Source organism: Arvicanthis niloticus, chromosome 18 (genome assembly GCF_011762505.2).
Source record: "Arvicanthis niloticus isolate mArvNil1 chromosome 18, mArvNil1.pat.X, whole genome shotgun sequence".
NCBI lineage: Eukaryota > Metazoa > Chordata > Mammalia > Rodentia > Muridae > Arvicanthis > Arvicanthis niloticus.
The window spans coordinates 21,818,178-21,841,450 of NC_047675.1; the positions used below are offsets into that span (position 1 = coordinate 21,818,178).

Sequence of the window (23,273 nt, forward strand, 5' to 3'; positions counted from 1 at the left end):
GTGTCCTTTGCTCTTGTTTGCCTCCCGAATCTGGCTTCCACGGAGGTCAAAGAAACTACTGGTTAGTGTGCTGGAGTACCGCCTACTTATCACCTGCAGCCACATCTTTGTCCCCTGGAATCTGAGAGGAAGAGACAGGAGTGGGAGACATATCCCTATCCCTTATCTTACTATGTTTTCCCAGGGTGTTTGTCAGTCTGAAGTGATCTCATTTATTTATCTGTGCATCGGCTCCTTACCTCTCTCTTCCTCCAGTGGGCATCGGCTCCGCTGAACAGGCTATGCCTTCATACTTGAACAGTACCTGGAACATAGAAAGTACCCAGTAAATGCTGTGTGAAGAATCAGAGTCTACCCTTCATCTCAAGTGAGGTCCTGAGTGTTAGGTGACAACCTGGATGGATGATGAGCTTGCCACCCTGAGTCCCTACAGGGACACTGGTTTCATTATGCTGAATGCCAGGAAGGGGTGTGGAAAGGTATGTGTCAGAACAGGGCAGGATTTCCTGGCACAAAAAGCTGGGGTTTATAGGTAGCCACTGTAAACTACCTGCTGCCATTGCCTGCCCACCAGAGATCTGCGAAATGCTGAGGAGTGTTATCCATTCCCCACTTAACCTACATGTTCCTTAATCCCTCTGACCTCAGTTCATCAACTTACTTCCTTCCTTCCTTCCTTCCTTCCTTCCTTCCTTCCTTCCTTCCTTCCTTCAATTGATTGGCTAATTGACCATTTGTGTGCTGGGGTAGAATTCAACTTCAAGCATGCTCAGTCAACTCCTCTTCCACTGATCCCTAGCTAGCTTCAGCCCCTGACCTCAATTTCTTCATCTCAGAAATGGGCAACCTAAAAGCTGTTTAGCTACTTAGCGGATGTGTTCCAAGCAGACCACCTAGGTTAGGGACTGCCATATGTTAGTGATGTAACTGTGGTCAAGACAGGCTCTGCCCCTGGGCTGCAGCGCTTAGGAAGAACAGAGGAGCATCTGTAGCCACACCCCCAAGTCTCAAAGGAGGACTGACCATGCCTTACTTCATAGTCAGAGAAACATGTATAGAGGAGAAAGATTCTCACATAATGAGGCAGTGCCTAGTTGCCCCATGGCACTCCCCTGATGGGTGTGAACACCATAGTGGGGGAGCAAAGGTTGAGCCCAATCTCTGATTAAAACCACATGGTCACCAAACCCTCAACCCTCCATTAGTTAGGGGCCTCACTCTGGCCAGACTCACTCCTGAGATCCCCTAAGTGCTCAGAGCACTCAGCAGCACAGAGAACTCCGTGTCCATCCCTCAGCTTCCAGGGAGGCATGGTACCCAAGCCTATTTTGCAGATGAAGTGCAGAGACCTAGAAAGGAGGAGGGAGTGGTAAGAGAAGGACCTAAGAGGACCAGTGACCTGCTGGACCACTTGGCCAGCCCCTGTAGTAACACTGGGAAGACCCTAGGTGGCCGAGCTGCACATGGAACCAGAGTTTGGGTGGGTGTTAATCAGCCTCCTTCCCAGTGTGGCCTGGCAGAAACTGAGGGTCCCAGGAGAGCATCAGAACCAACCCCCTGCCACAGCCTCCTCGCCTGGCTGTCTACATCTATATTTATCCCTGTAATGGCCTGGTTGCCTGGCAGAGTGTGGTGTCTTTTAAGCACAGTACCCGGTGCCATAGCTGAAGTAGAAAGTGGTTTGTGTGCAGAGCTCCACGACCCCACTGCTCCTGGGGCTGCATGCCATTTGGCAGGAGCTACCCAGCCACCACAATTCGTAGGAAAGACCCTGGGAGTAGGAGTATTGACTCTGAATCCCTCCTTCCCTAACAAGCAGGGATGTTGAAGTGGTAGTACTGAGGTCAGGATTCTTATATATTTGGAAGGTGAGGCAGGGTGTGCACTTTCAGCCCAGAGTGTCTAAGAACTTGTTATTCCAAAATCCCAGAGTTCAGGTAGGTATGGTAGGGCATATCTTTGATCCCAGCTTTCAAGAGGTAAAGGCAGGGTAGATCTCTGGAGTTCCAGACCAATCTGGTCTACGTATCAAGGATAGACCACCCAGAGTCAAAACAAACAAACAAACAAACAAACAAACAAACAAAACCTCCAACAACCCACAGGTCTAAAGAGAGGTCTCAGTGGTTAAGAGCACTTGTTGCTCTTGCAGAGAACCTGGGTTCAGTTCCCAGTAGGTCACAGCCATCCATAATTCTAGTTCTAAGGGATCTTATACCCTTATCTAGCTTCTATGCTCCACCCACACACACATGGTGCATAAATATACATGCAGGCAAAACACACATACACATAAAAGAAATAATTTTTAAAAGTGTAAAAATTCCTAGGCCCAGGAACTTTGTGGGTCTTTGATCCTAGGTTTCTGCAATACCTTTTCCCTCCTCCAAATGTGTCCTCTCAGTTGCTCAGCTCCCATCCTGTTTGTAAGGTTCGTGTTGGGAATAACAGAAATAAGAGTCTGGGTGTGGTGGCACATGCCTGTATTCCCAGCCAGCACTCAAGAGGCTGGGGCAAGAGGATTGCTGAAAGTTTACAGCCAGCCTTGTCTATATACCAGGATCTACCTCAAAACTCCAAAACAGAGAAGAAAATTATATCAGGCTTCATCTTTCTGTTCAAGCCAAGGTTTTTACGTTAGTAACATTGGACTGGTTCTCCTCGGCGACCAGGAAAGCAGCAAGGGCTTTGTGGAAGGGTCTGTGGGTTTTTGTGTCGTCTCCCTCCTAGACTTACCCCTGCTTAAATATTGTATTGTGAGTTCACAGTCAGCCTGGTTTATATAGCAAGACCCCTGTCTCAAAATCAAAATGGCTGAGTGTAGGACTTGGTGTCACAGTGCAAAGGGCCCTCAGTCCAATCCCCAGCAATTCAAAAAAAGAAAGAGAATAGCACTCAACATAGGATACCATGACAGAGCTGTGCATCTGGGATAACAGCAGCTGGGTCCAGCAACAGGAACAGTCAGCCCTCCCTCTGGTGTCCCTTCTCATTGGCTTTGTGCTGCCTGTCACCATAGTCACCACTTTCAACGGCTTAGGTTTCTTTTGTCCACACCTAACTTCACATAAGGAGTCCAGTAGGGTGCTCGTAGCCTCCATGCTGACACACCAATTCATGATCTTGAATCAGGGTAGCAACTCAGACAGTGCCTCTGTAGGCATCCTCCCGTGTGCCCTTTGGTGAACGTTTATGTTAGGAGTTAGCTTGCAGGCCCTGCCAAATGTTTCTCCTGAATGATTTCACTAAATCCCACTGCCTCTGGCAAACTGTAAGAGTTCTGGCCACTCTGCATTTTTGGCAACACACAACGTATCAGCTTTCTACAACTTTGGCCGTCGTAAGGATCGTGATGGGCCTGGTACATAGTGATATTGCACTTGGTTCTACTGAGCTGAATGGGAGGAGTAAAAGGAATCAGGTGGAGAACGAGGAAGTGAGTTCCAGGCAGCGGAACAGCAGGAACAAAATTGGGGAGTCACAAAAAAATTTATTGGAACCTCATATAGTGAAGAACATAGACAGAGTCATGAGGGTGAGGGAGGGGACCATGGAAGCCCTACCAGGGGGACTAGGTGTTGTCCTGAGAGGGAAAGGGAGCCTCCAAGAGACTTTTACCATTGTGAAATAGAGTTTTCAGTGTGTCCTGGCATTTCCATGGGTAAGAAAACAGAGGCAAGGGCTGAGGAGATAGTTCTGTCAATACAGTGCTTGAAGGGCAAGCGCTAGGACCTGAGTTCAGTTCCTAGAACCCAAGCTGGAAAGATAGGTGAATCTATCCCTGGGGTTCAACAATCAAGTTCCAGGCCAATAAGAAACCCTGAGGGATGACATCTGAGGTTGTCTCTCTCTCTCTCACACACACACACACACACACACACACACACACACACACACACACACACACACACACGAGAGGGAGGGGGAAGGGAGGAGAGAAAACAGGGTCCCATCAGTCTAGAAGGTGGGTCCTTTCTGAGACCCAGAGAGTGATATCAAGAGCAATTATCAAGCCGGGCAGTGGTGGCACACGCCTTTAATCCCAGCACTTGGGAGGCAGAGGCAGGCGGATTTCTGAGTTCAAGGCCAGCCTGGTCTACAGAGTGAGTTCCAAGACAGCCAGGGCTACTCAGAGAAACCCTGTCTCGAAAAACCAAAAAAAAAAAAAAAAAAAAAGCAGTTATCAGCCTGGGAGCCAGAAAACTGGAACCATTTATAAAGGCCATCATCCAACCTCCTTTGACAGTGGGTGTGGTCAGTCACACGGTCACAAGGCCTTGAGCAGGTGCATCTGGAAGGTAAAGCTCACTGTGCACTCAGAATGGGATTGGGCCTTTTAGTGACTCCTTTATTTCAAATTTGACTCTGTTGGGTGCCTATGTCCATGTTCCCCAGCAGGGGTATCCAGCTGGAGCTCCCACACTTGAGAAGTCAGTACCCCATTTCCTGCCCCTCAAAGCTCAAGGTTGCTTGGATGGCTTACTGTCTCTGTGAACTTGGCTGGCCTATAGTGACCAGTTGTTTAGCCAAATACCAGTCTAGATGTTTCTGTGAAGGTATGTTTAAGATGCGATTAACATTTAAATCAGGCTTTGGGTAAAGCCGATTATCGTCCTTGCATGGGCTCCTTCCAGTTGATAGATGGCCTTCAGCCAGAGACTGAGCTTTCTTTAAGATGAGGCCTTGGACCTTAGGAGCACAACATAGAAAAAAAACCTTCCTGTTTCCAGAGCATGCTGCCTGCCCTCCAGACTTCCGGCTTACCCGAGTTGTGGTCTGATGAACTGATTCTTTAAAATCAGCCTCTTATTGCACAGATGCAGACATACTATCATCTCCGTTTCTCTGGAGAGTCCTGATGATGTGCTTGCCCTCTGAGTTCCTGGGCCTTGTCATCTGGGATGACATCTGGTCAGTGGAATGACAATGCCCTCGAGACCCATCCCAAGACTCCGGAGAACCTTGAGGACTTAGCAGCCCTAGGGGCCAGCGGGCAAGGAGTGACTGACTAGTTAGTTGAGAGTTCTAGTTAGCAGAAAATTACTGTCTAAACCAGGCATGGCGGGGCTTGTATAGAAACCAAGTTTCAGGTCTGCTTAACTAGGCCACGTGCAGGCCAAGCTAGAGCCATCCCCAAGATGTTGTCCCAGCCTCAGGTGTCTGCCTCCTTGCTGTCATCATGGCTGCAGGTGGGCAGCTTCGAGATCACTCTAGGGAGCGTGTTAGAAACCGCACCTGCCTGCAAACCCGTGGTTTGTGTGTGCTTGGCCTCCCCCGCCTTGCCTGCAGGGCTTGTTCATACACGGGTTGTTAGGTGCCTCCCTAGGGCTTCTGATGGAGCAGGTCTGGGTGGGGCCAGATGGCACACTTCTGGTGCTTTCTGGAAACCATGCTTGGAGCAGGAAAACCCCAAGCTAAGAGCTACATACCTTATAAGGTGGTGCCCACAAGGTCCTGTGACTTCTGCCACCCTTAGGGTGCCAAAGCCAGAGGGTTAGCTAGAAACCTCCAGGACTATCACTGAATGTGCCAGTTTATTATCAATTCCCTGGCCCCATCCTCCACCCTTGGCCTAACTGAGATGGTACATTGTGCCTACAGCAGAAGAGAGTAACAGAGAACCACGTGTCTTAACCAATTTTACTCCCTTGCCCTTTTTGTTTGGCCACATATCACCTGTTTTTTTTTTGTTGTTGTTTTGGTTTTTTTTTTGTCTTCTGTCTCTACCCCAGAGATTAAGAACCAGTCTAATAGGAAATGTGCTTTATCTTAATCCTCTGAGCAACCCAGGAACATACCTTGTTGCCTTCTTTATTGCAGAGGGCAAAACTGAACGGGGGGGGGGGGGGATTAAATAAGTAATATGCCTGAGGTCACATGGCAGAGACACAGCAGAACCAGAGGCTCACATGCAGGATACTACGTCCAAGGTCTGTACATTTAACTGCTACGTGATACTGGCCAGAGGACCAAATGTCTGTGTGAGTGTCACCAGCAAGGCTTTGCAACTTGGCTCCTTAGAGTTTGCATTGAAAACAGAAATTTTTGTTTGTTTGTTTGTTTGTTTTATCTTCCAAATAACAGGATGGACATGCCACATTGTGTGGAGGTCAGAGGACAAGTTCAGGTGTCCCCTTCTACCTTGCTTGAGGCACGGGCTCTCTGTTGTTTGCTGCTGTGTACACCAGGCTAGCTGGCCTGAGAGCTTCTGGAGAGTCTCCAGTCTCTGGCTACCATATCACCACAGAAGCACTGGGCTTATAGTCACATACCCTGCCTGTCTTTCTATGGTTTTGCGGATTCAAACTCAGGTCCCCATGCTAGTGTGGTAAGCCCTTTCCCCTCACTGAGCCATCTGTGTAGCCTTGGGCATGATGTTTTGACAGTACCTATGGCTTCCTACTATTGTACTATTGTAGGAATACTATTGTATTGTAGGAGTGCTTATTGGTAGTCCCACGGGGCCTCTTGTCCCTAGAGTGGTCACAGCTGAGAATCTTGGGCCTGAGCAGCTGCTGCTAGGCCCCTTTGGATCTCTTCTTGCCCATCTTCCACTCTGGTCTCTGTCTGAGTCCCCTGCACCCCATTGTCTCCTGAGCCTGCTTCACTTGGCATCTCCTGTAACTACCACCTCAAAGTTGGGATTCTTGCCTCTGGTTCAGTTACAGAGTCCCCTCAACCACATAAAGCTCCTATGCTCAGAGTCAATGGTTCTAGGCTCCATCTATCCCTTACCCCTTCTTGGGTCTCTGCTGTTAAGTATGATCCTTGCATCTCTTTCTGATCGTTCAGACGGTTATGAGATCCAAGGCTGGAGAAGTGGCTCTAGCTTTTGAGTGATGGAGATGAGCAGCCTGCTGTTGGGTTCCTGGCTCCTGGTGCCATTTAATGTGCTTGCTTGGTGTTCACAGTATACAGACCTGCATTCGTGCTGGGAGTGGGGTGGGCAGTCAGTGCTGGGGCCTCCCTTGGGAACTCACATTATGGGAGCTTATGGAGGAATGTGTAAAAGAGTTGTAAGATGCAATGGTTACTTAAAGAAATGGTGTGGCGATCACATTGGCTTAAGTGATTGTGGCAGACCTGAGAATGCTAACAACGGGACCCTTCAAGAGAAGAAAAGTATTTTCTTCTGCAAATGGAACCACAAGTGCTAAAGGCTCAGCGCAGGCAGAAGGTGAGCATACTTGAAATCAGACTGGAAGCCAGTGAAGCTTGGCTGAGAATTTGGGAGAATGGCGTGAAAGGGATCGGCTCAGCCTGGCTCCCTCAGCCTGGGGTGATGTAAGGACTTGTGATCCAGCAGTGTCACATTTAGAACTGGAATGTGCTCAGTAACCCCATGCATTGCTCAGAAGAAGCTACTGATAGCACTTGACTTACAAGATTATTGTCCCTCTGGTTGGGCAGGGGAAGTGGAGGTGGGAAGCTGATGCTGGCTTCAGCCAAGAGTTGGAAGAGGCTTCCCCATGGCACATGGGAGAGGGAGGGCAGGGAGTCATTGGCCATGAACAACTAGAGTTCTTGCCAGAACCACAATAATCTAGACGTGTAGCTTAGTTCTGATGTCGCCAGAGTCTACCCTTCTATCAAGGGCAGGATGCCTGGTCTGGGTGGGTATGGCCACAGTGGAGTCTAATCTTCTGCATGTTTTAGACAGGGTCTCACTGTATATAGCTCAGTCTGCACTTGAACTCATGACCCTCTTGCTTCTGCTTCCTGGGCACCGTGCCACCACCACTACCTGCTCTTCAGCCTTGTTACTACAACCCTAGGATATACAAGGAATGTTCGTTGAACGAATGTGTGACCAGTGACAGGTCATGTCCAAGCTCTGCCTTCTGTTTGCCTTAGTTAGCTTATCCAGAAATGGGCCTACTGGTTTTGCATCCCTAACTCCAAGCTCTTCCTCAGGGACCTGGGTCAAGAGTCCTATCATCCTTGGGAGAGGCTCTCACTGCCTGCACCCCCTCCTCCAGCCCCAAACCCCAAATTACCTGCAGATGGTGCTGTCCTGGAGCGTTTCCATCTTGCCCAATGTGCTCACAGACCCAACCCCCTCCTTAATGACACCTTGCTGCCTTCTACTGAGGGAGGGGAGGGGGCTGGCCCAACCAGGCTGTGGTTTCTTTTTCCATTGCGTCAGGCCCCAGGGTCCAGATCCCTGCCCCGCTGCCGGGCTGGCACCAAGGGCCACTCCGATCCCTGCCTGTTCCAACCTCAGACACCATGTGCTCCCCATTTCGGAGCTCCAGAAGCTTCCTGCCAGAGGGTGAGTTGGAGATGGGAGCCCTGCCCCTGGTTGGGGAGGAGTCCACTTCCCCGCCCACCATTCATAGAGTGCTGTTTTTCTTCAGCTGGGGCTGGAGCTGACCCAGGTGGAGTTGTCCTGGGCTTCCCTGGACCAGGCCCTCATGGCCTTGCCCTCAGCTAGTTAGCGGTGGAATGGTAGTGCAGTAACAAAGGGAAGATTCTGGGTATGTGGACGAGCTGGTGACTGCCATGAAGATGTGTCCTCAGAGTGGTCATGTGAGCTGGGGCCTTTATCTGTTTGGGGTGGGGGAAGAGTGTGTTCATGTGGTCAGGTCCATGTGTGTGCTACACCAGAAAGTGTGCCTGGCCCCTTCCATATGGGAACAGAACTCTGGGCTATAGGGGTCCATGCCTAGGATCCATGAAATCTGTGGTAGAGGGGCCAGTGTTGCAAATAGAAGGTGGGTGAAGCCTACATGTCAGTGATGGGGAGAATGTGCATAGGGCAATGCCAGAGGAGCTGGAGACCTGGGTTCTGGGTCCTTGTTAAAATGGAGAATGGGGCTAGCCTATGGGCACAGGCTTAATATCCCACCTACTTGGGAAACTGAGGCAGGGGATAGCAAGTTCAAGGTCTGCTGGGCTATAGGGTGGGATCAAGGCCAGCCTGAGTAACTTAATGAGATTTTGTCTCAAAATGAAAAAAGAAAGAAGGAAGGAAAGAAAAAAAAAACAATTGGATGTGTACTTTAGCACACACACACACACACACACACACACACACACACACGTACATAACAGGCTTGTCCTTGGCTCTCCTGCTCAGCAGCCTTAGTTATAAGCCTGCCTCTTGGTCCCATGGTCCCTGATCTGGTGGGTTCCCAGGCTGTCCCTTCTTTGCCCAATAGTCTTCCCCAGGTGAGAAGGTCTGCATCAGCTCAGGCATTGAGAGATAGCCCCTCAAGCAGCCCCTGCTGCTTCCTGGCTGGTGGCCCTGGACAGTGTGTGTTCACTTTCTGTTCCTACATTTCCTATATGTAAAGTAGGGTGATTATCTTGTCCATGCCCACCCCATGCAGAACAGGGGCCCCTGTGGACACCTTTGATGCCCACTGACCAGCTGAGGCTTTGCTTCGCATCCCTGGCTGCTTATACTACAAACATGGCTCCTTAGCCCTTTGTGCAGAAACTGATTTTAACCAACAAGAATAAATCCTGCCAGAAAATTGCAGTGCTGTCCTGATGCTTTGGGAACAGCAATTGTAATGAGGTTCTAGGGACAGCCAGTAGGAGGGGGAAGCTGAAGACTGGCTTCTTCACTCTCCATATCCCCTCCCTGCCAGGAGGTCCTGGGCAGGCACTGTGTCCTATCTGTAGAGCCCCTTAGGAAGCTGGCACTGGGGAGGGGCTTCGGTCTGGAGTAGAGCCCCGTGGAGTGCACTTTCCTGGTCTGCAGTGGGACAGCAGGGGCTGTTCCTTAGTGTAACAGTCAGCTGTCTCAGGCAGAGTGAGCGTTTGAGAAGACAGGAAGCCAAACATGGTGGTGGTACATGTAATCCTAGCATGCAGCAGACAGAAACAAAAATTATGAATTCAGGGACAGCCTGGGCTACATAGTGAGATCCTACCTCAAAAAAAGGGAGGTGGGGGTGATGGTTTAGTGGGTAAAGTTACCAGTAGATCTAATAACCTTTGCTTATCCCTGGGCTTCTCTCCTTCCAGGAAGGAAGGCAGATGATTTACAAGTTGTCCTCTGACAAGGATGTTTACCCATCCATACCCCTCACAACAAACAAAAAACAAACAAACAGATACCAACATTATAAAGGACTAAGAGACAGCCCATGTGTAAGCATGAAGACTGGGATTCAGATTTCCTAACAGCCATGTAAAAGGCCTGGTGATACGCACATGTAATCCCAGGGCTCTGGCGGATGGTGGGGCAGTGCAGGCAGATCCCTGGGACTAGCTGGACAGCCAGTATAGCCAGATAGGTGAGTTCCAGCTTTAACAAAAGACTGTCTCAAAAGATCCAGTGGAGATGCTTGGGAGGTGGCTCAGCGGGTAAGGGATGCTTGCTCTGCAAGTGTGAGGATGTGAGCACTTGAGTTTGAGGTTGCAGAATCTATGTAAAAGGTCAGGCATGACTGTGGGTGCCTGTAACTTCAACATCCAGAGACAGAGACAGGAGTAGTCCCACTGGCCATCCAGCCTAGCCAAAATGATGACTTTGAGAGAGATCTTATCCCCAGGGAATAAGAGATAAGATGGAGCAGCAGAGGAAGACATGTGGCATCTTGTTCTAGCCTCTGATGCGGACACTGGAGTATGCACCCCCACATTCATGTGCATAGCACACACAGCAAAGGGAAGACACCCAATGTCAACCTCTGGCCTTCCCAAAGGTACACACAAGTAAATACACACACACATAGAGGGCAAAGGAGATTATGCCAACCCTGCTTCTGACCTGCCGTCACCTGAACTGTGAAGCCCCACTTCCCACAGGGACCTAGGTTTTTACAGATCCTTGTCATACACTCTCACTGTGTTTCAGCTAAACCAGACTCGAGGCTCGTAGGATCTCTAGCTCCAGAGATGACACCAGAACTGGAATGTGCTCAGTAACCCCATGCATCGCTCAGAAGAAGCTACTGGCAGGTCTCCCAGGAGACTGACTAGAAAACAGTGGCGTCCTACCATAGTCTAAGGTGCAGGATGTAAGCCCCCTCCTGGGGGAGGATACAGATCAGGAACTGTAGGGATGATATTTAGAAAATGGCGCCTGATATCTGGCTTGTTTCCATGCAGCTACCACGTTACCGCTGCTCCTTGGCTCTGACTGGGGCTCCGGCTAGCTAGATGTGCAGGCCCTGGCACCCACGAGATGCCAGTGTGGGGGATGGCTCTGCCAATCCACCATGCTTCATCCACAAAACTTGGCTGAACCCCATATGACATCCGCCATCCTCATAGTACCTGGTAGAAATGAGACTCTTAAAGCTTAATGATTATTTAAAGGATTTATATATTTATTATATACTTATATATATTTAGTTCTTTTTTTTTTTTTTTTTTTTTTTGGTTTTTCGAGACAGGGTTTCTCTGTATAGCCCCGGCTGTCCTGAAACTCACTCTGTAGACCAGGCTGGCCTCGAACTCAGAAATCCGCCTGCCTCTGCCTCCCAAGTGCTGGGATTAAAGGCGTGCGCCACCACCGCCCGGCATATATTTAGAAATGCTCAATCAACAAGATGTTCACACAATTAGAGTTGTTACCCAATATCTAACCTCTTGATAGCAGTTGTTACCCAGGACAGCTTTCGACCCATCCATGGTTCTCCATGGCTGATAGCCTCCTTCTCTCCACCCCTTCCTTTATTTCTTCCCTCCCCTTCCTTCCTATTCTACTGCCTAATCACTGAGCTCCACTGCGAATACAATGTAGCAGAATAAATATCCTGCTACAAGGAACTCATTGAGCAGTTAGGGGACCAAATATTAGTGATCTATGGGGCGTTTGGAAACTAGGTTCATCACCCATGTTAATGCATATGCATTTGTGACCTCAAAGAACCAAGGTGGGACATTGTGTTGGCAGATAGGAAGCAGGCACAGAGAACTTTGGGCTTGTCTACAGGCCCAGTCACAAAGGGGTTTGACAGCTCTACCCCCATAGAAATAGTCCTTCCACTCCTGCATGTGAACACTTTATCTTCTGAGGAAAACAGAACCACTGGCCATTAGCAGTGTTAGTGCCCTGCCTCAGTAGGAGAGGCACGTCGGTCCTGAGTAGAGATTGGAGAAGTCAATGGTACCTGGGAGGGTCAAGGATCAACTTGGGCAGGATATAGCTGTTCATTTACTAATGTACACATCCTTCACATAGGCTCTGAAACCTTCTGTATTCCAGCCGTGGGCCTGGGATGGAGATGTGGGAGGAACCTAACAGGCGGTAAACAAGGTTCAGTCTTGAATGGGTTACCAGAAGTTTGAGTCCTAGCGCCCAAAGCAACGAAGAAAACCCAAGCTGTCATAGACACCAGTGATGCTAACCCATCTATTACTCAGGAGAAGCTTTGGTTTTCTGGCATCATGTGTGTAGGATACCCGTGTCCACTATGATGCCCTGTGATCCTACATGGGCAACACAGGGGTCTGTGTATAGCTCATGGGTAAAGACTGAAGGCAGAGAAAAGGCACCAAGGTAGACCATACAGTCTCTATCAGAGAGACTCCTTATTCCTTCCAAGTCTCTTGTGTTCTTGTGTTCTTCCTCCAACAAGCCTTTGCTCCCTCCGCCTCAGCCTCCTGCATGCTGGGATCACAGGCTTATACCAGTGTACAGTCTCTACACAGTTTTTGAAGGTCAGGTAGTGTGATGAGGTAGCACACGAAGAGTATCTGTCCCCTTCTGACACTCGTTCCTGTCCTCCAGACTGCCAGGAACTGTTGCTGCTGCCACCACCAACCCCCATGGCCTACATTCCAGATGGGGGCGCTCCTACCGCAGGGGCCATCCCCTTGGGTTCTCAGTGCTGTGTGTGCAAAGTGGAGCTGTCAGTGAGTGGCCAGAACCTGCTGGACCGGGACGTCACCTCCAAGTCTGATCCTTTCTGTGTCCTCTTTATAGAGGACAACGGCAGATGGATGGAGGTGAGGCTAGCCACAAGTGTCTGTGATGGGCAAGGGCTGGCTGTGTTATGGAGGGGGTTCCTCTTGGATCCAGGGAGTGCCAGGGTCCGTGGGATGAGGGCTGGTGGTGGAAGACCACTTAGAACACTGCTGCCATTTTTTTAACAATTAAACTTTATTTTAGGTGTATTTAAAGTATTACTTAAACGAGGTGTGGTAGTACACATCTGTAATTCCAGCACTGAGGCAGGAGGATCACAAGTTCCAGGTCAGTCCCGGTTATGTAATAAGTCCCTGTCTCAAAAAAAAAAAAAAAAAAAATACAGAGAGAAATAAAATAATTACTTTAAAATATATTTCTGTCTGGGTGTGGTGACACACACCTTTAAAACCAACACAAGCAAAGACAGGTGGATCTCTGTGAGTTCTAGGCCAGCTGAGGCTACATACTGAGAACCTGTCCTCAAAACAAAACAGAAAACACTATATATAGCTATATAGCTAGACTTCTGTCTAAATTATTGCCCACAAATACATAATTATCATATTTATTATATCCTGATAGTTTATGTGGCTATAGTCAGGCAAAACTTCTATAGTTTTGCACAGACTTGCTTCCTGTAAGTGACCTTCCTGCTTTGTTTCTGGCGATCATTCTGTTGGCCAGAAGTAAAGAGAATTAAGTGGCTCAGTTTTGGGCCCCAGAGGTGGATTCATGCCCAGCAATGCTACCCCTGCTGTGTGACCTCAGGTGAACTACTGCCCCTTTCTGGGACTTTTCTTTAGGAAACTAGGGCCTTTCTTTTTTCCCTCACCTACAGTGGGTAACTTCAGAACTGGGGGTTTCTGAGCCAGAAGACTGGCCCGAGGGTTGGGAAGGACTGCTGTTCAAGAAGATTACCAAGGAACTTGAAATTTTCCTGTTAGCTGCCTTCAAAACTTGCTTTGATTCGTTACAAAGGAAGCTATGTTTGTTGTTTATCAAATTCAGATTAGCTTGAGGAAAACCTAAAGGACTGTAGGCCTGTTTACCAAGGAGAATCCCAGTCAGTTCACAGTTCAATCTTCCAGAGCCTTCTACATGCATGCATATTTCCCAAAATATCTATTAGTAGTTTCATTTTATGTAGCAGGCAATAATCTAGAACTCCTAGCCCTTCCCCTTCCTCCTAAGTGCCGGGATGACAGATTTGCAACCCCCACTGAGTTCCTGTTTTTCAATTAAGTATGGAGCCTGGAAGGGATAGGTGCTCACTGCACACTGTCCAGTTTACAAGAGTTTTCACAAATGTTGGCTTCTTGTGATGAAAAAGAAAAACTTATTTTAATGGAGCTGGGATTGTTGACCAATTTACTGAGGGGAGCTGGAGCCTGGGGTATGTTAGGTTTCTGTATCATCCGGGGTGTTGCTGGTGTAGCCAACAGAGAGAGATGTGACAATAGGCTAGCCCAGGAGTCTAAGGACAGTCCAGGCCTGCAGTTACTGGTCAGTCCCCTCTGCTATGTCTCCAGAATCGTGCTCTTCAGGGAGTGATATCTCCCCGATTTATGACACACACCCCCAGTCTCTGCTACCCCCAGACTGTGCACATAGGCTAAAAATAGTCCAGGTCAAGGCCTTTTCCAATCCGGCTGCTGCTCTTGCCCTTGGAAGCCCGGGTGGAAGGAAAAACCAACCCAGTTCAGGTCTCAAAATAGATTGTCACTCAGGGCTCTGCTATGTGTGTTCCAGGCCAGGAGGTGGTTCCTGCCCATACTACCATGTGCCCACAGTGCCCAGCCCTGTCCCCACTCAGGCTTTGGTGCCCAAAGCAGGTGGGCATGCTAAACTGGACAAGTCCAGAATTCTATACAAGACACAATCACCTCCACCACCCAAGCCCTTCACCTCATCCGGCTCTGCTTCCTCTCTGTTTCTTCTTAGCAACATGTACAGTGCGATTTTGAGAAAAGTGTTTTTCTTAAGTAAAAGATAGGAAAGCCATACAGTCACAGGCTTTCATTTTACAGAGGTAAAAGCAGGCCCAGATAGAGAGAAGATTTGTCCTCTGTCACATACCAGTCTGGCATGTGGCCTGAGCTCCTACTCTGTCTGGTTCCTGGGAATCGGGAGGGTTTGTAGAGTCAAAACTGGGCTCGAATCTTGCACCTGCCTCCCTCTGACTTAACATCTCTGCCCTTCGGTGTTCTTACCTGTGAGCTGAGGTTCACGGGATGCGAGTGTTGGCGGGAGGTACACTGAGGTAGTGAAGTCGTAGGAAGATTGCCAGCAGCTAGCCATCGAGAGAACCTGGCCACCATGACTCTGCCTCCTGGTCCCGTTGTCTCCCCACCAGTTCGACAGAACAGAAACAGCCATCAACAACCTCAACCCAGCCTTCTCCAAGAAGTTCGTGCTGGACTACCACTTCGAGGAGGTGCAGAAGCTCAAGTTCGCCTTGTTTGACCAGGACAAGTCCAGTGCGCAGTTGGATGAACATGACTTCCTGGGCCAGTTCTCCTGCAGCCTCGGCACGGTGAGCCTGGGGCTCCCAAGTGGAGTGGGGTACATAGGGCTCTCATAGTCAACCTCTGCTCTTGGAATCAGGCGGGCCTCAATCAGGATTTCCTATCCCCTACTTTCCCTAGCCGATCCTCCTGGGCTCCCCATCTGCCACACACACACACACACACACACACACACACACACACACACACACCACCCCAGGGAGTCAACAGGTTCCAGATGTGTTATAGCCCAGTGAATTTGGCACCAGACAGAATGCTCCCACTGAAGGGGCAACCAAACCCAGTGCCAGTTACCTGCTACCACAGAGAAGTGGGGACAGTGTGATTCATGGTGCTGTCACCACGGTCCTATTATTGACCTATCCCCAAGAGCCCCTGCTGCCTCCCTGAGCACTGCTCTCTGTCTCTCCCATCCTAGATCGTCTCCAGCAAGAAGATCACTAGGCCTCTGCTGCTGATGAATGACAAGCCTGCAGGGAAGGGCTTAATCACGGTACCAAACCTCCCTCACCAGCCTTTCACATCCCTTTTCTGTCTCTGCCACCCTCCCCCATCAATGGACTGCTTCTCCAGCAGATAATCACCAGCTTTGTTGGGAGTAAAAAGGCCCAACTTACAACTTAGCAACAGGTCTCTTAGCAACGGGCTCCTGGCTCTACAGATGATGTATTGGGGGCTGCCAGGCTGGGGGACTGTCAGAAGGCCCTGCATGATGTGGCTGGGGGGAGGTCAGAGGCCTCCTTATTATTGCGGGGAGGGGTGTCCAGAGCCCCCACAACATCCCCCCCCAGCAATACTAGCCCCTGCAGCTTCTCCCCTGGAGAGCATTTCACAAGCACATGATGCATACAACGGGTTGTCTCAGCACAGTGATTCCAGTAACTGCAATGGTTCCCCCTGCACCTTGCAGTGAATCCAGTGAAGTGCAGGCTCTTCCTGTGGATGGGCTCTTTGGTCCTCGGTGGCCTAGGAGGCAGGACAAACCCCATCTCATAGATGAGAGAAATGATGAGCAAGAGTGTTCCTCTGACAAGATTGCCCATACAGCCTGTGACGTGCTGCTGAAAGCACCTCACACTTCTGTGTACTCTCGGGGCCCTCCATGGCTCCCCACTGCCTTGTAGTCTTTCCTTCAAGCTATGAGGATCTGCTTTCCTACCCCACCTCCAAATTCTACCCTTTCTCTTCATGCCCCAAGTTGAGGACAAGCTAAACCTATAGCATGCCTCAAATAGCCCACGATGATTCCCCAGCTGTTGTTGCAACCTGGAAGGTGCCTCCTGGCAGCCCCCGCCCCTCAGAGTTCACAGTCAGCTCTCAGGGCAGCCTCCTTGCACTCAGATGCCAGCAGGACAATCCTACTCTTGTCCAGGAATGCAAGTAGTTCTACTCCAGGCCTGGGTTCCTTCTTCTAGGAGATGGGACAGGAGGAACCATTCTATAGTCTAAGTGAAGAACAAGAAGAGAGAAATGGCCTCAGGGCCTTGGCCTGTTGTTGTACAGGGGACAGAAGGCTAGCCAGTCTTAAACAAGACCATCCTCAGGTTAAGCCCATCTTAGAGTCAGGGCCTTGAGTCCATCTGTGGGGAGAGGCCACAGTGGACTTTTGGCAGTTGTGTTGAGGTCTGAGGCCATGGCTATGGGGAAGACATGATAGGTGACTAGTGTGATGCCCCCATCCTTCCCTGAACCTCAGGTCACTCAGCTGTGTGCATCCTGGCTTCTTGGCCGTTAAGAGCTCTCAGGTTGGAGAGACAGCTTGAGGAAGCCTGTGCTCCCTGGTGCCGAGCCTCTCCCTTTGGCTCATGACCGCCACCCCTGCCTAACCTCCATATTATCTCCCCCTGTGTCCTACATCCCCTCTCCTGAGCCACAGACTTGCTTTCTGATTCCTCATGACCAGTCTGATCATTATCCCATTTCCCAGAAAATGGAAACCAAGGTTTAGAAGTCAAGAGGCTGGTCCTGGGTCACATGACACTCACTGTCTCTTTTATCCTGCACCTAGCCCTGGAAAGTTGGGTCCTGGAAGGGTGGGGAAGGAAAGGAGCAACCCCCCTACCCCCACCCCCACCCCTCACCCCTTCTCTCACAGCTATGACCTTTCAGATCGCAGCCCAAGAGCTGTCAGACAACCGCGTCATCACACTGAGCCTGGCCGGCAGGAAGCTGGATAAGAAGGTAAGCCAGGCAGGGAGGGGCTTCCATGAACCACTGTGTTTCCCCAGCCCAGGGCCCTGGGGCCTGGCTTCTTTGGCCACACCATTTTCATTCCCCATGGGGGTCAGACTAAGCACTGAACCGCACACGTCAGATTTTCTCCCACTGTGGGGGGAGAGTGTCCTGCCACTTAAAGGGAAGCAAGACTGTGACTGGAAACCCTCTTATGGCCCCGTTCTCTCCCACAGGGCTCCACTGTGATCCTGCAGAGTCCTTCCCCCTCATCCCTGGTTACCTGGGAGACCAGAGACCCTCTTGCTCTCCTCAGCTTTATTAATGTTCTCATTTTCAAGTGCTGAGGATGGACCCAGGACTCTGCTGTGGGGTCACAACACCCAGTGCCCAGGTTAAGCCAGTCATCCTCCAGTCTCAGGCCCATTGCCCTCTCTTCTCTCCACCTGGGATCCTCTACAGTGAACACTGTCATTGTGTCCTTCCCACATTCTAACTGTCCTTCTACAACACTCTCCTGGAAACACAGTGGCAGTGCCCCTCAGTTGCCTGTGGTCACCCAATGCTGCTGTTACCTGACTTGCTTGCTCTGTCCCCTTCACTTCCATGTAACTTCTTTAGATGCCTTTTTTAAGTATGTAAATGCATTTCCAGAGGCCACCATGCCCTTTGGTGACTGGCATCATAGATTTATTTATTCCTTATGTTTGGAGGGGTCTGCGACACTATGAGACATACAGTCAGAAAACCGCTTATATAGTCGGCTCTCTTCCTTCTACCATGTGGGGTCTGGAGGGGCAAATTCAACCCCCCAGGCATGATGGCAAAGACTCTTACCTGCTGAGCCATACCACCGGCCTGGACTGTAGTTTTAGGTTTGTGGTTTTATTCAAAAGTCCTTGGGCCTGGGCTTATTAAAGGCATGGTGTTCTCGAAGCCGTCTGCTGCTGTTGCTGCTGCTGTTGTTTCTGTACCCAAGGTGCAGGGTCTCTAGAGCTCAGAAACCTTGCCTTACTAGGTGGGTTTCTCATCTCTCACCAGGACTCTGGCTAAACCTTGAGGAAGCTTAGGGGAAAAGAAGGGACAGACTAGTTGCACTGTACCTCCCACCAACTATGAATCAGGGACGTGGCTGGGCTACACTCCAGCCCCCCTGAATCTGGTAGGGCCATACCCTCTCACACATGTCCTGCCTCCTCCCCATCCCCAGGACCTCTTTGGGAAGTCAGATCCATTTCTTGAGTTTTACAAGCCAGGAGATGACGGCAAATGGATGCTGGTCCATAGGACTGAGGTAGGTCAAAGGGGCCTTGTGTTCTCATGACTCTGGTCAATCAAGCTGGCAGTGGGGCGTGGCCTGTGGTGTCTGAACCATGTCCAAAGCTGGAAGCGTGGCTATGGGCTTCTCTAATGGACCTGTGAGCACACTGCTCCTCTCTGTCCCCCAGGTGATTAAGTATACCCTGGACCCTGTGTGGAAACCATTCACTGTACCATTGGTATCCTTGTGTGATGGCGATTTGGAGAAGCCCATCCAGGTTAGTGACTCTGAGGCCGTGTTCCCCACCCTGCTAGCCCCACCTCCTAGTTTACCCCAGTGAGGCTCCTGCTATACCTGTTTGAAGCGCCTCTTATTAATGAGAAGAGCCTTGTGAGAGGAAGGCAGGAGCCCTACATTTGAGATCTATAACTGCCTGGCCCTCAGGACTCAGACAGGACCCCCACCTCCAAGATCCCTGCTGTAGTTCTACCTGCTCCCTACAAGGACTGCAGAGCTTCTGGGTAGGACACAGTGGGGCCTGGCCTGGCCAGAGGAGGAATGGATGGTCAGTGGATAGTAATCAGCACAGCTTCCATCCTTGGGTGGCTTCAGTCTGCTTTCTTAGCAGTCATGGAAGGCTTCCTGTCAGAGGCAGCTCAGGAGCCCCCAAAGCTAGACATATCAGACCATGGGAAGGAATGCCTCACACATAGACATGAAGGGTGCTCAGGTGCTAACAGGCTGAGAGCACCTCCTGGGGACAACTCTGGGGTGACCATGCTGAACCCGTCTCAGGTTATGTGCTACGACTATGACAGTAATGGAGGCCATGACTTCATCGGCGAGTTCCAGACCTCTGTGTTACAGATGAGCGAGGCCCGGGATGGTGTCCCGGTAAGATGGGCATATGTGCTGTGACCCCGGGGTCTCAGCAGTGACTATAAAGAAACTTTATCCAGGACTTTGGACCAAGCAGACAGGCACTCAATCACACCTCTCCTGCCTACATGACCTTGAGCAAGACAGTCCTCTCTGAGTCTCTGGAGGAAGCATCTACCACTGGGTCTAGGTTGTAGAGGGGATTCTGGGGCCCTGGGAGGATGGCATCTTAAAATACCCCAGCTGAGTCTCCCTTTCTTCCTTCTCATGGCACTAGCTGGAGATGGAGTGCATCAACCCCAAGAAGCAGAGGAAGAAGAAAAGCTACAAGAACTCGGGCATCATTATTCTGAGATCATGCAAGGTGAGCAGAGGGTGCTCCTGGAGGCTGCACAGAAGCTTCAGTCTCCTTGTCTGTAGAATGGGTGTGCTGAAAAGGTAGAATGTGCAACAGCATAGTCTTGGATCCCCTTCCTGTGCAGAGCCACAGGTTGTGAGATTTCCCAGGTGATTTTCTAGGTGGGGAACTACAGGGAGCCACTTCCCTCTGCCCTGGAGGCTTGCGGTGTATACTTGGCACTTGGCGCAGAGGCTGTGGGACTGAGCATCAGTTAGGACCCAGGCAGCGGACCCAGGCAGCTATGGCTTCTCTGGTAGAAATGAAGCCACCAAGGCTCAGAACACTGTTTTTTTCAGTCAGGCCTGATTTTTTTAGTTGTTATTGTTGACAGGTTTCTCTGTGTAGCCCTGGCTGTCCTGGAACTCAGTCTGTAGACCACACTGGCCTTGAATTCATAGATCTGCCTATCTCTGCCTCCTGAGTGCTGAGGTGCAGGAGAGTGTAGCCTTGCTGCCCACTGAGGTCTCTATGTCTTAGTCCAGAGCCTAGATTGTCACAGGGTCGCATGGCAGTGCCACAGACAATGATCTGTAAATGTCAAGCATGACTCTGGAACCATTTCTGAAACACCTGCCACTCACAAATTTTGGCATCAGTCCTGCTGTTTTTTACCAGTCAGACCTGATTTCTTTTGTTATTGTGGCCAACAGGGTTTCTCTGTGTAGCCCTGGTTGTTCTGGAACTCACTCTATAGAGTAGGCTGGCCTTGAACTCAGAGATTCACCTGCCTCTGCCTCCCAAGTGCTGGGATTAAAGGCATGTGCCACCACTACCTGGCTCAGTCTGGCCAGAATTTTAAGATGCTCTGCCTGTGCCGGCCACGAACTTGTCATCTTCCCAAGTGCAGGCATGACAGGCATGGGAGAGGGATGCCCCTTTAAAATTTGCTTAGTTACATTTATCTGGGAGAAATCCCTAATGCTACTGATTCGGAAAGACCAGCATGCTTTGCTGGGAGAAGGCAGCAGCCTTGACAGCAGACATGCTGTCTCCCAGCTGTGAACCTGCCCTGGAGGCCTTGGCTGGGCACTCAGTGTGTGTTAGCAAGGGGGGCAGAGGGCTCAGGGAGGGGCTGGCCAACAGTGGTGAATGAAGACTGTCTGTCGGATGACTAACTGGCAGAGGTGACTAGCTCTGGGAAGCTGGTCCCTTCCTAGAATGGTCCTTGAGCTCTGGGGTCCTCATCCATTCATGGCCTGTGCCTGAGAGCTTTGGAGTCAGTTGTGATAAGATCAGACCCCCTTGGCTTCCTCCCGAGGCTCCAGGACACAAGCACCAACTCCTACAGGGGCATTCATACCCCAAATCAGGACCCACTGACTCACTGTCTCTTCCAGATACACCGAAACTACTCATTCCTGGACTACATCCTGGGAGGCTGCCAGCTCATGTTCACCGTAAGACCCACTTCCCATCACCAGCCCATCCAGAGTCGTCCCGAGGGCTCAGGCCTCTGCCACAGCAGCAGGGACTTGTGATAAACTTTAGTGAGAACTTCCTTGGGGCAAGGGATGGAACTGGCCTCAGAGACAAGGGCATAGGGAGTTTGTCCTGGTGGGTGGCTGAGTCAGGCTTGGCTGGGGGCTGAGCAGGGCCTCCCACTCTGCTTCTCTACAGAGAAAAAAAGGTCAGTTTCCTCCCACTGGCCAGGAGGGTTCTGGTATCCAGTTGCTCCTCCTGCTTTTTCCATTCACTTCAGCCATGCCTCTGTTCCTGGCAGCTCTCTGTCCACCTGAGGGCTTCACACTGTTTCCTCTGCCACCTTTTCAGAGACCCTCCCCTGGGACTTTCTGTCCTCTGACGCACCTGGCATTCATTGTCTTGTCTGAAAGCAACTTAGGAATTTTCCACCCATTCACCTTTGCCCCTCCCCTAGACTGAAGTGCCACAAACTTGGACACTCTGTATTTTGTTTCAGTCATTATCTTGACTATTGGGGCTAGGAAATGAGTAGACTTCCTGTGTCCAATAGACCCTCCTGTTCCCCTGAGGCTGTGCTGGGGTTGGTGACCACACTGCTTGGTCCCTTTTCTCCTTCTGCAGGTTGGAATAGATTTCACAGCCTCCAACGGGAATCCCCTGGACCCTTCTTCTCTCCATTATATCAACCCCATGGGTACTAATGAATACCTGTCAGCCATCTGGGCAGTGGGACAGATCATTCAGGACTATGACAGGTACACTTGGAGATGACTCTGAAGGTCAGCTGGTGTCCCTTCAGACTGGGAAGCTTAGCTTGTCAGACCTAGAAGGGACCCAGGGATCTGCAAACTCAGGAAGGGTGAGCGAGTGGCATTCGCACAGTTATTGTCCCTTCCATCCCCCATGGGAGACATTGCCAACCAACTCTAATCTTACCTGCCAAGCCTCAGTTCAAACTGGAATCTTTCTACACACGATGTACCCATCATTCAACCATATAGTAAGAAAAAGAGTTAGGACAGAGATGAAAGTCAGTTGCTACAGTGCAGCCCCTGCATTCACAGCTAGGGATACAGGCTGGGATGGGACTTAATAATGTGTCTGACCAGTACTTGGGAGGCAGAGGCGGGCAGATCTATATGAGTTCCAGGCCAATTTGTTCTACAAAGTGAGTTTTAGGCCAGCCAGGGCTACATAGTGAGACCCTGTTTTGTTGGGTTTTTTTTGTTTGTTTGTTTTGTTTTGGGTTTTTTTTGGGGTTGTTTGTTTGTTTGGTTGGTTGGTTGGTTTTTTGGGTTTTTTTTGTTTTTGTTTTTGTTTTTGTTTTTGTTTTTGTTTTTGTTTTTGTTTTTGTTTTTCGAGACAGGGTTTATCTGTATAGCCCTGGCTGTCCTGGAACTCACTCTGTAGACCAGGCTGGCTTTGAACTCAGAAATCCACCTTCCTCTGCCTCCCAAGTGCTGGGATTAATGTATCTGAATGTACATAGACAGGACTAGCATCTATATGGCCCAGTTTCAGGGGATCAGAGCCTCAGGGATGGTTGTGCTTCTAGGCATTAAGATACACACAGTGTGCAGAGCAAGAAAGGCTTCACAGTCAGACAGAAGACCCTCATGTCCACCTGGACACCCAAGTCCTTCATTGGAATTCAGGCTCAGCAAAACTCCATTGAACTCAGGACACCATGTTGGAGCCACTGCTTCCTGCCTATCCCCATGAACTGGTCTCCCTGCCCTGTCC

At 50.1% G+C, this 23,273-nt stretch overlaps 1 protein-coding gene across 2 annotated transcripts in view; it reads left to right on the forward strand.

Annotated features, from left to right (window-relative positions):
- Positions 1–23,273, forward strand: part of Cpne2 (copine 2) — a 37,823-nt gene that overhangs the window by 3,083 nt on the left and 11,467 nt on the right. Inside the window, exons 1-11 of one of the 2 annotated variants that reach the window (XM_076915660.1) lie at positions 12,775–12,909; positions 13,073–13,156; positions 15,225–15,404; positions 15,815–15,889; positions 17,506–17,577; positions 18,779–18,862; positions 19,017–19,106; positions 19,625–19,723; positions 19,986–20,072; positions 21,446–21,505; positions 22,152–22,285. In XM_076915660.1, the coding sequence (XP_076771775.1) occupies positions 15,854–15,889; positions 17,506–17,577; positions 18,779–18,862; positions 19,017–19,106; positions 19,625–19,723; positions 19,986–20,072; positions 21,446–21,505; positions 22,152–22,285 (662 nt within the window). In that variant the 5' untranslated portion in view covers positions 12,775–12,909; positions 13,073–13,156; positions 15,225–15,404; positions 15,815–15,853. Of the gene's footprint in view, positions 1–12,691; positions 12,910–13,072; positions 13,157–15,224; positions 15,405–15,814; positions 15,890–17,505; positions 17,578–18,778; positions 18,863–19,016; positions 19,107–19,624; positions 19,724–19,985; positions 20,073–21,445; positions 21,506–22,151; positions 22,286–23,273 lie in introns of those variants that run through there. The other variant, XM_034522950.2, reaches the window with a different exon arrangement.